This window comes from Dermacentor variabilis, chromosome 5 (assembly GCF_050947875.1).
Source record: "Dermacentor variabilis isolate Ectoservices chromosome 5, ASM5094787v1, whole genome shotgun sequence".
Lineage (NCBI taxonomy): Eukaryota > Metazoa > Arthropoda > Arachnida > Ixodida > Ixodidae > Dermacentor > Dermacentor variabilis.
In genome coordinates, this window is record NC_134572.1 from 15,650,945 (window position 1) to 15,663,634 (window position 12,690).

Genomic DNA, 12,690 nt, shown 5'->3' on the forward strand with positions numbered 1-12,690 from the left:
AGGAGAGACTTATTTTAAGAGAAAATGCGTTCTGAAGCGTCCGCGTACCTCTAGCGCAGTTCAAATCGCCTGCCCTCCCATCGAGGAGTACTGACATCATGGTCTCATAGTGACGTTGCGCCATCGGTGAGTAGAACGGCATCCGCAGACGGCGCTACGGCTTTTCCACGTAAAACGCAAACGCGTGGCCAGAAACAGAGCCAAGACAGAGCTGACAGCAGAGCGAAAGCGGGAGTATGGTGGCTAGCGGAAGGAGAAACGCGCGACCATAAGCTGGTACTTTATTCTACGACGTGAACTTTGACGCTCGTCGCAATGGACCCTGACAATGACAGATTGGAAAGTTTCGCGAGCCAGCAGAACCCGCACAGCATGACGCGATAACGAAACTACTGAAACTCCAAAGCGCGCGCGGCGCAGAGTCGAGCGAAAACGAAACCTTTCGACCACCCATACTACAGAAGGGTAACGTCAAAATGTTATTTTTTCTTAGAATCGAATAGATGTAGACAAGTAGCATTTTCTTCCGTCTTATAATCGAATGAAATGATATTTTCAGTACGAGTAGTTGAGCATTAGTAACACAAATTATCAGGAGTGCTTTCGTCATCGGGCTAGTACCGGGATGTCGCTGGGGGGTCTCAAATCGTGTCATGCATTTACCTCAATTTCTTGGTTACTAAAGCTCTGTTCGCGATTATATTGACGCCTTAGACGTTCTAGAACATTGCTCTACCACTTTAACTTGACTTTCTGGTAACCTTTAGTGTCCCTTTAAAGATCTATTATATACAGTAGAATCTCGTTAATACAGCTATTGCTAATTTGGAAAATTGAATAATTTGGATTTGCCCTACAGTCTCGGCAAGTGTGTACATTATTTAATGGCATCTACCTCTCATTAATTAGGAGTTATTTGGCTGCAAATTCATTCATTTGAACAATCTCCAGAGCTTATCAATTGCGAAGCACTGCAAATGTTTGAAGGAAAAATACAAAAGTGTGCTAGCAGCCAACCAAAATGAAACAACAGCACCATCGCCAGTCATTCGGCAGAGACCGCATGGGAACAGGATGCTGGAACGCTTTATGCCTATTTGTTCTTTGATAGCCTTTATTCTTGCGTTTACCAACATGCATGACACCTCGTTGGCCGCGTGCCTTTAGAACTGGGTAGTTGCCGTCCATGATCACGTCGCTAGCCACCATGCTATTGTCCGTAGCTGTTGCGGCGAGAAGTGGTTTCATATTCACTCAGTGCAATGTGCATGCAATGTCACAAACACAGCAGAAGCTGTTGAGGTCCGCACGCTGGCATTAAACCCGGTGGCCACATTGCAGTCGATGGACGAATGGTTGCCAACTAGCTCACTGGCAAAAAAATAATCGGGATGTCTGCGTGGTAGTGAAAATTGTCTCAGATGAAGGCACAAGTCTTGCATGATGGCCGCACTGCCAAGGCAATTGTGAAGCCTTGTGTGCCACTTCAAACGCTAATCAGTCAAGAGATGACTAGAATTGCAGCTTATGCACTGCTTTTCTGCAAAATAAGTGTGTTGATTTAGCAATAAACATTTGTATATTGTTCTTTTGATACACTCGAAAGTACTACGTTTAATTAATACAGACATTTACAGTATAGCTAGTGAAGTCCCAATGATTCAAACTGACACATAACATGAAGTGAATTTTGGGTCCTGTCACAGCGGCAGACATTTTAAATGGAGAAACACTCGGAGTATGAGAACGTATAAAGGCCCAAGACTGCTATATTTGCAGTGAAATTTCTGTTCCTTCCTACCGCTCAACTCGGAGATCAAACGCCTTGCTGAAGGCAGTTGCGGTTTTATTTTCGTCTTCATTTTTTCATGCCTTGCTCAGGCTATTTTTGTGCAGATATTCTTGCATACTCAGTATGGGCGGGGACTATTTGATTCCGGTAGTTCTGTTGATATTTGGCTACGTTGTTGCCTTGCACGCTAGAAGCCCTAATAATTTGAACCATGGTTTGCTTCAAAACACTTTGTGGCAGCATTTTTTTCAACCATTATTAATGATTTTGCAAATTAACAAGTGTGTTGTTCCCCCATGGACGTGGCTGATATGGAGCGTTTCACCATTCACGTTGTGAAAGACTGCGCTTGCCGCTGTGGTGAATGCTCCTGTTGGCATCACTGATGCATACGTTAATAACTGCACCCAACAGTATGTGGTGCGTTATCAACCAAATCAGGCTTTCAGTGCTAGTTCCTTCCCGCCTGTCAATCCCAGATCATTACAGTCATGACCATGTACGTTTCCATTTGCGTTTCCATGTTGAACATGTTATTTTTTTATGGCTTCATGACAGAGAAGTCGCGGCCACAGGGTGGCTGCAACATTTGTGGTGCGGCCTCTACTAGCATGTTTAAAGTGCGTTTAATATACTTGCAATGCAGTAACTCAGTTTTGCAGTGTAGCTTTACATCAAAACAACTCCTCTTAGCTATAACTTCATTTCAACCACTTTATGTTCCCTTTTCAGTATTGAACAAAAGTAACAGTCTTGCATGATGGCCTGTGGGTCCTTTAAACGACTTTGAATCGAATGTCTTTATACTCATATACAATGTGTACACTGCTATGGTGTCCCTCGTGAGCATCGCACAATCCATTCAAACGTCCCACATTTAGATTTAAAAGTATGCACTTACATCACCGTAAGGAAAACAACCACACACAATAAAATAAACAAATTGAATAATTTGAATGAGTATCAACAGTTGCCCCATGTAAGGTCGTTAAATACCAAGCTGTCTCCCGACGCCAGGCGGCTGAGCCAGCAGAAATCATTTGATCTACTGGCAGGAATGATCATGCATCTACTCTTATGCATGCGTTGTCATCTCACAGGATAAGTATGAAAAAATTGCAACTCACTAGATATTGACAAAACACGAGCACGGGTTCTCAGGACACTAATACGGTCACACATTCTTGCACATGAATGCAGTAAAATGCACGCTGGAATGACGCAAAATTACTGTGGTGACACCCCAATATCATAATGATGAAGCCAACAAAACTCAGGCTATTCATCCAGCGGCCATTTTACTCTAAACCTCTAAAACCCTTTGCCATCACACTCAATGTTTTGGTGCAGCTTGGCACAGTAAATCACAAATGTAGTACTTTGGCGCTATCGGCACAGTTGTACCACTCCTAGATTATACTGCAGCTTATGCCAGCTAACTGCTGAAAAAATCGCTGGGATGTGCGCATGGTAGTCAAAAAAAATGTCTACCTGCATGAAGACATGTGCCTTATACTGCTGCCACACCATGAAGGAAGTTGCAAGACCCTCATTGCTGTGAGTGCATATCCGTCACACGAAGATGAGAATTGCACCTTCCATGCTGATTGCAAAACAGCAGTGATGCAGTAAGCATTTGTTTGGTCTCTTTGTCCATTAAAAAATTCAACATTTGGTTCATTTTGATATATTTTCCAATCCCATGAAATCCAATTTAACAACCCGCCGTGGTTGCTCAGTGGCTATGGTGTTGGGCTGCTGAGCACGAGGTCGCGGGATCGAATCCCGGCCACGGCGGCCGCATTTCGATGGGGGTGAAATGCGAAAACACCCGTGTGCTTAGATTTAGGTGCACGTTAAAGAACCTCAGGTGGTCAAAATTTCCGGAGTCCTCCACTACGGCGTGCCTCATAATCAGAAAGTGGTTTTGGCACGTAAAACCCCAAATATTATTAAATGCAATTTAACAAGCTTTTACTGTACTGAGTAATGTATAGGTCTATCACTTCAACCGTTTATTTTTCTTCTAGTACTATGAATTTTGAGCACTGTTGGTTCTAACCATAAAAGTTAATGGTGCATTAGGCACATTGAGTGCTCGCATTCATGTTGGTTTGACATGTGTCCCAATGAATGTGTGATGGAGGCACATTTCTGTCTAACGTGGTTCTTCCTTACTTACATTCTATTAATGTTGTAAGTTTCTTTTGTGGGTGGCATTTAAAGCACTAGTTAAGACAATTAGATATTCAGTGAACATTCCTGTTGAGGTTCTTGACCTCGTTGTAACTGAAGATGGCACTGGCGTTATGATGTTAACACCATTAACTCTTAAGGGTCAATGACGTAAATATACGGCGCCACGAACAAGTCCAAAAATGGGCGATGCCGTATATTTACGGCGCCATCTGTACATTTAAAAAGCACCCCAATTTCCTAACTTTTTCTTTTCTATCATATGCTGCCACTATGTGGGAATACAGGGAATTTTGTTCGTGCGCACTCCTCTCTCGGTTTTCGTTGCACGGTTTGTTTTAGAGCTAGTTTGCTCCCGCACGTCCCTATACTACCACTCACGCATTGGCGCGCATGCGGGCAGGCAGCGGTTTGGGTTTTGTTCCGCGGGCGGTTTCGTCTTCTTGCACTTGCAAAACTGATAACTATCTCGTTACTAATCGCTCAAAGGGCGACCGCCTGTCTCTCGCTCGTTTAGTGCTCACAGGGGTGCGCATAGGAAGTATGCCACTGTGCATGCGTTTCCGCTGCTCTCTCTCTCTCTCTCTCTCTCTCTCTCTCTCTCTCTCTCTCTCTCTCTCTCTCTCTCTCTCTCTCTCTCTCTCTCTTTTCTTTTTTTTTACACGCGAGATTTGATTGCCTCTGGCTGGCGATAAGATGAAAATTAGCCAAAGTTTGTCACACGTTTTGCTTTTTTGACAGGTACACAACCACACAGTTTTCTTGAGTGTGCACACCTACGCAGTTCTATTATGCTATGGATGTACATATTAGTGTAAGAAGGAACATTTGAGTCTTGCAAAATATTCTCGTGTGTGCATTTTCAAAGCCTTGTATAACAATGTAACAGTGCATGTATAACATGTCATGTTATACATGTTATACATTATACATGTATAACATGTTATACATGTTATATATGTCAACATGTATAACAATGCAACAAATTTTTAATTCTTATAAGTTTATTTCCTTTTTTATTGTTGTTAGTCATGAATGAAGAGTACATATATACCAACTCAAAATATTTTTTTCTCACTTTACGGTCACCCTAGAAAAATTACAGTAAATATTTTCGAAATAAGTCCCGAATAAGAATTGGAATCTGCGATAAAAGAAAATTGACCCTGGGCGGTCGCATATGGCGAAAAAAAAATCGATCCTCAAAGGGTTAATATTTTACAACATTATTTTACATATTCTGGTTCCATCTATCATATAATTTAAATGCTTGGTGGCCATATACTGTTAACTAATGCAGTTTAATAGTATTCCACTTTGCAGCCATTCATGTTGCAACAATCTGCATTATAAGTGCCTGGGAAGCAAACACTGTTGCAAAATATCACGCTAGCACTTTGGTTCATCTTCTTTCATAGTCCAGTGACCTGAAATGAGTCTTACATTATATTCATAGTGTAACCTTAAGTGTGGCACAAGGTGCTCATAAAGACTGGAAATTACGGGGAAGACGCACTAACATTATCACACCTTCATGTGTATAACCTACTTGATCATGTAAGCTTGTCTAGTTAGCATGCCCTAATTAAGTACATCTGGTCTATAACCTGCATGAATGTTCACACACCGTGTGTGAACAGCGTGTGTGAACTCCAGCCCTTCTACTTTCCCTGCACAATTGTCTATTTAAAGGAAAGGTCCAAAAATAATTTTATTTTGTGTGTTCAGTGATCATTGCTCTCAGTACTGAAACTTGTTGCCGTGCAGTGTTGCAATGTACACTGCTGTGAAGCTGTGCCACAAGGTGAAATCCACATTAGCATAGAGCTCTGAAGGATCTTGTTCACTGGAGTGTGGGTCATTAGTGGGACTTAGCAGTTGTGCAGCTGTGAGAATGCAGATATTTCCTGTAATCAATTCAGGTGGTAGTTCCACTGATTGAAAGTACTGTAGTGCCACTTCTCTGAAGTTCTAGACAGATGCATAGGTGCATAGCTTGGTAGATCACAATGCACCTCAGATGTATATATAGGGCCCTTCATTTTCAGGTAAAACTATATGATTCCCGTTATTTGCACCACAAACAAGTTTTATCAAAATGGGGTTTTAGTTATTTATTTATTTATTTTTGTTTATTTATTATTTATTTACAGTAACCCTAAAAGCCCTCTAGGGAGAGTATTACATAGGGTAAAGGTTACATGGTGAGGCAAAGGACAGTGCGTAAATGTAAATACAGTACAAAAACAAAACTGGGACAAAATTAATTACAGTGCATCAACGTATAAACAGAGAAAAAACCAAAAATAAAAAATAAGAATATTTATTAGTACAGCGACTTTAAATTATTTGCACAAACTCTGACAACGTCGCGGAGGCTTTGATTATCGGCGCATGAAGAAAAAGAATCAGTTTACAAATCAGAAAGTGAAACGTTATATGTTAGGTATACATGGTACTGTGTAGAGCATCTGTAATTTTCGAGGCATTTGTTTCCGTGACAATGTGCAATGGCAGATTATTCCACTCTATTGCGGTGCGAGGTATAAATGACTGACCAAATGCGAGGGAATGACATATGATGCATTTGATTTTGCACGAATGATCCCGACGTGGAAAAATGGCTGAGGGTTCACACATGAACTCGTTATGAGAGATACATGATAGGAAAGCTTATGGAATAGTGTTGAACAACATATATTACGACAAAGGGACAAGGCTTCAAGCTTAACGTGATTTTTTAATGCTGTTACACTGGTTTCTTGTGAATAATCTGAAAAGACGAAGCGTACAGCATGGTTCTGCAGGGCTTCTAAGTCAGTTATTAGGTATGTCTGATGCGGATCCCATATGGTTGACGCATACTCTATTTTAGGGCATATTAGTGTTGTGTATGCTAATTTGCTTAAGTGTACGGGAGCATGTTTGAGGTTACGTTTAAGGAAATCAAGCGAAGGGTTTGCATATGCGAGGATATGGTTAATGTGATTATTCCACGTCAAGTTAGGGGTTAGGTGCACGCCAAGATATTTGTAGCTGGAAACTTGTTCAATAAGGCTGTCTTTTAATATGTAAGATGTTGAAGTTTGAGGGTTCTGATTAGTAAAAGACATGAATTTAGTTTTAGCGAGATTTAGAGGCATTAGCCAGGTTGAACACCATTAGTTTATTGCGTTTAGGTCAGATTGAAGAATGTCATGATCACAGCTAGAGAGAATATTACGATATATGACGCAGTCATCAGCAAATAGTCTGATATTGGATTTGATGCCATCTGGTAGATCATTAATATAAATTAGAAAAAGTAGGGGCCCAAGCACACTTCCCTGTGGTGCACCAGATGTTACGGGGACAAGAGATTAGTTGTGATTGTTAAGAGGAAGCTTTAGCTCGGGTGCTCCTATCTAAATACATGTAAAAGCAGGATTCGTTTTTCTCGGCAACCACTGCACCAAATTTGATGGGGTTTGTTGCATTTAAAAGAAAAACTTAAAATCTAGTGACTGCTGGTTTCGAATTTTTGAGTTACGTCGTCAATTCTTAATTAAAAATTGGCAAAAATCAAAAATTTTCAGAAAACAAGACTATCAAGTTCACAACACTGTAACTCAACAAGGAAAAATTATAATACAATCCTGTAAATTGCATCTAATAGTACATCTAAAGCAGACTATATTTCTATATTTCTAAAGCAGACTATTTTCTTATATTCATGTTACACATGCATATAGAAAAATTCAGTAATATGGAAATACAGCTTTTGCAGAACCCCTGTAAACAATGTAACAATTTCACGTGAAATATAAAATGACATATAGTATTTGTCCGCTTTCAATGATCTAATGGATGCCATTTACAGATTTGCGATATCTGTTCTTGGTGCAGAGCTATGAATTTGTAAACTTCATGCTACCATTTTTTTCGAACTTTGGAATTTTTGAAAATCTTTTAACAATATGCAAGCCCTAAATTGAAATTCGGCTTCCAACAGTCACTAGAATTTAACTTTCTCTCTCAAATACAACAAATTTCATCAAAATCGGTCCAGGGGTTATCTCAGAAAAACGTTTTTGCGTTTTACATGTATTTGAATAGGCCGCATCAGAGTTGGGCCTGAGCTAAAGCTTCCTCTTAACCGATGTAAATTGCATCCTGTTAGAAAGAAAGTCTTTTATCTATGTGACAACAGTAGAGTCGATGTTCAGCTGTGTAAGCTTGTGAATAAGTCGACGATGAGGGACACGGTCGGATGCTTTGAAATAATCTAGGAATACGGCATCTACTTGAATTCCGGTGTCTATTGATGAATGTATGTCGTGAATAAAGCCAGCGAGCTGAGTGTCACATGAATAGCCTCTGCGAAAACGGTGCTGTTGCTTAAATATGAGGTTATATTCTTCAAGGTAGTTCATGACCTGGGAGTGTATAATATGTACGACTAATTTACAAATGTTACTTGTTAAAGAAATTGGTCGGTAGTTAAGCGCTGACGAACGATCCCCAGTCTTGAAGAATGGCACCAATTAAGCCCAATTTCTCGGTACATGGGACAACTAGTGAAGTGGTCAAAATGTGTCATATTAGTGATATTATTCACATATGAATATGATATGTGCTATAGTGATATATGCTTAGTGATATAGGCTATATATGATATATGTAGCGAAAACTGGCCTACATAAGATATTCAGCACCTGCTGGTTTTCGTTGAATGCATTTGCATTTTTTGCATTTGTAGTAGCCATGTTTACATGAATATGACAGTGGCACGTTGCATCACATGTCCCACACTTTACATACTTGCAAGTAGCAATAATGCACTAGGAACTGAACGCAGCGCTGATGTTGCTGCATTGTAAACAATAGCTTTCGCATTGAAAGGATGTTAACTATGTAGCATTCAAAGAGGGGTGGCAAATTGGCCTAGTACTATTCTATTAATTTTCTGGCAAGAGTGCATAGCACGAAGTAATAAATTGGGCAACAGACAAGCACGAAAGGCTAAGGATACTGGAAAAAAAAACAACCTTGCCTTATATTTGAATACATACAGTATATATGACATATGGCCCACCGATTGGTCGACTTACACTCATGAATCTGAAATTACTTGTGCATCAGGCATGCAGTTGCTGCACATAAGCAGATGACACTCCTTCGACTGTGTTAATTTAATTCATAGCAACACATTTTTTAAAGTCATCAGAATTGCTGTTGGGCAACTGCTATTCTACTTGTCACATTTACCGCTGTCATTGCTGCCATCACTCATGCTGGTTTTCTGCCATGAGACTTCCTTGACTATCGTTTTGTCATTAAGGGCATTGCAGAAAGATTTATGCAAATTTGTAGTTTCCTATATGTACAAAGGACCAATTTCAGCAATCGTTACTTAGCCTAGATTCACCATTTTATTTCAGTCATGTCCAGCACTGAATGTATCGTACCACCTCCCTGAAAGTTAGAGTTTAATCATTGGATCTAATGAGAAAATTATGCACAGGTGATAGACTGATGACCAGATGATTTGACTGCCGTGAGCAGCATATAATGCTTAGGGAAAATGAAGCTTTTCTTTTTTCTCTTTTCATTTTTCAATGATACCTTGCATTATTAAAGATAACGGAAATGAAAGTGGAAGTGAACCACATTTTCTCAAACTCCAGGTAAACGCAAGTAAACATATTACCCATAATAATACTGAGTGGCCAATCTGAGCAACATCACAACAGGCATCACTGTTAGCGCCTTTCCATTTCAGGTTTTCGCTTGCAGTATTTTTACATTTTCGCCAATGCGGCTCTTGTTGGTGCCATAGTTAGTGTGGCTTTGTTGCAGTCATGGCCTGCTGTGGTTTCTTTGTGTTGGTAATGCCAGGTGAACTGCGAGTTTGCTCATCGTTTCTGCTGGCAGCACATAAACACCTGCACAATGCACTCATGCTGGAGCTGAAGATCAAAGTTATCTATGACTCTTTGAAAGTGGTTGCTTCACTAAAACAGCAATCTTTTAACTAAATTACTCTTTTTTTGTAAAGATGTTTTGTGCTGCTAGCTCTAATCAGTGACTGCTTGCAAGTAGAAACTTTGTAAAAAGAAGCTTTCTAATCACATGTGCCACACTTATTATGTACTGTTGACAATAAAGTATCTGCCCCTTTCAAAATAGCAGTTTGTGTACCCACGAGCTCATTCTCTTAGTAAACAGAACTTGCTTTCTTGGTCCCTCGAGTTTCCATTTGATGAGAGTCCAGTATACTTCGAAGCGCGATATTGCAGGATGATCACTCATGACCTCCGTGCCTTGTACATGCAGCAACTGGCCGTGCCAAAGAGCGATGAGTGGTCCAGGTTTGTGCAGTCTCTTCAGGAGCTGAAGAACAACCAGGCTGACCAGGAGCTCGACAGCTTCAACCTGGCACCTACAACAGTGACTCTGTCTTCATCCACACCGCTTTCCTCTTACGCCTAATTGATGTTCTCTTCATGCGGGAACACCTGGAGGTGCCATTTTGCAGTGACCACCAACCGCACTGCTGTGCAGCTAATTTATGCTATCGCATGCAACGCTGTTATTTAAGAAGCCTGTTGGAGGGGGGGGGGGGCTAAAGGAACATACATTTTTCTTACCATTCTTCTTCTTTGTTGCTCATGCAGCTGAAAGAATGTGGAAAGAGGTGAAGGTTCTGCTCACGTCACAGAACCCGCGTGTGTACACATGTACAGAGTAGGCAACATTTCTATAGAAAGAGAGAGTAAATTAAAACTCAACATGCAGCCACCTTGGTTGCCGTCCCTGTTTTTATCCCTTTCCTTGTGTTGCACAACCCCTTTCATGTGCATAAGTATGGGTGGCGCTATCGCTTGTTCCGGTGGCCTGTATTAAAGGGGTAATTGTGTAGCATTTATAAATAAAGCTATGATGTGCAATTTTGTTGCTGGACAAGTGGTCTTATTCCTTACATTGTGGGAGTTATCCACCTATACTGTTCATTTACAAGCCTGAACTCTACATCCCTCCTCGACTGCCCTCTAATGGAGACAAGCACTGAAGTAGTCGCTGCTCTCCTCAGTGGTTCCCGAAACATAATTTCTTTATCAGGCAGATTCAGCATCTACATTGGAGGCCTTGTAATTACATTTTATGCAACTTAAGTTTGTTTTATGTCTAACTTTGTTCGCCTAGAGATGCCGCTTCTAGTCAACCCAGCAGCCGTAGGGTCGCCATGCTTTCATGTGCTCATTGAGATGCATCATACCTGGACGCAGGGATGTGCATGGCACATTCTCATGCACAAATAAATGAGCACTCCTTACTCTGTCGAACAGTCTTGCAATTGTGACTCAAATTTTTATTAAACTTTTTTTTTTGGGGGGGGGGGGTGGGGGCAAGGACACTTATTCACGACATACTGTTGAAAGGGGCATTTATAGGAATAAAATATTTCCACTATTAACCCTTTGCGGTCCGTTGTTGGGAGCCACCCGCCATAAGGGAATGGCTGTTCTGGTACACTGTCGAGTTGTGCCAGCCAAGGCGTTTTAAGCTGAGTGCATTCTTTTTCTCGGAAATATGTGGTGGCATCTTTTAGACAGTCGCACAAATGCACAAAACTTTATTTTACCATGTTTCCTAGAGGTGTCAGCATTATACAAAGCAAACAAAAGGCAAGAAGCATCAAGCTTCTGCTGCTTTTCCAGTGTTGGAGCTTGGTGGCGTTCTCTTCAAGCATATTTTACAGGAATTATTCGCTTGATTTTATTTAAAGCAACCATTTTAGTGAAGAGGAAAATTGGTATGTTCGTCCATGTGATGAAGAACCCTCACTGAGTGCATTGATGAGTTCACTAATGACAGTGATCAGGAAGACAACATGGGCGCCGTCAACAGAGTTGCAAGCTAAGCGTTTCTGTGAAAATCTGTCAAATGGTGGCGAGAGCTTCTTTTTTCTGACTTATTGAAGTTTCTGCTTGTTTAAATGCAGCTGAGAGACTCAAGGCACAGTGACACTTGACATGCCAATGGAACCTTGGCAATGTAAGGGCTCGACCCATTAAAAAATAAAAGAAGAGGTCCATTCGCAAGTGTAAAGTGTGAGCAAAGGATGGATGGTCAGCCTCAATGTATATGCAAGGACCCCAAGAGAAACAGCAAAGATTTCGCTTTTTGTAGCCATGGAAAGCAAAAGAAGGCAGGAAAGAGATCGTGGTGTTGTGTTCTTTCTCCCCTAAACATGCACGAAAAACCCTTGGGGAATCCATTGAATGGCAGCATACTGTAAGTATTGCTAAAGGACCGCAACAACAGACAATAACAGAAAAAATATTGAACAATGTGTTTTTCTGTGGGACTACTTTTCTTGCAGTGCTTAAAACAAGCGAAATAGTTCCTGATCATACCGGTGGTAAAGTGGGTGTAAGTTAGCACTGCAAAGGTTTAATGCGCAGTAATTCATCTGCTGAAGTTTTCAGTTGCAAGAGCTACTGCCAGACTACATACGCAATGATTTGGCAAACAACTTGGTGGACTACAGTAAGACCAATCCTATAATAAAATATATGGTAGTTGTTATATTACCATGGACCGCATGAATAGGATAGGTGTTGCCAACCATAGTTGGGGTTGTTGAAGTATGGGAGAGGCCTTTGCCCTGCAGTGGGCGTAAGCAGGCTGATGATGATGATGATGATATCAACCATAGT

At 40.9% G+C, this 12,690-nt stretch overlaps 1 protein-coding gene across 40 annotated transcripts in view; it reads left to right on the top strand.

The window, feature by feature from the left end:
- LOC142582290 (cytoplasmic dynein 1 intermediate chain 1-like) overlaps window positions 1-10,921 on the top strand; it is a 102,764-nt gene extending 91,843 nt beyond the window's left edge. For all 40 annotated transcript variants that reach the window (XM_075691800.1, XM_075691803.1, XM_075691804.1 and 37 more), the window contains one exon: window positions 10,304-10,921. In XM_075691800.1, coding sequence (XP_075547915.1) covers window positions 10,304-10,459 — 156 coding nt within the window. In that variant the 3' untranslated portion in view covers window positions 10,460-10,921. The remainder of the gene's footprint in view (window positions 1-10,303) is intronic.
- The last annotated feature ends 1,769 nt before the right edge of the window (window positions 10,922-12,690 follow it).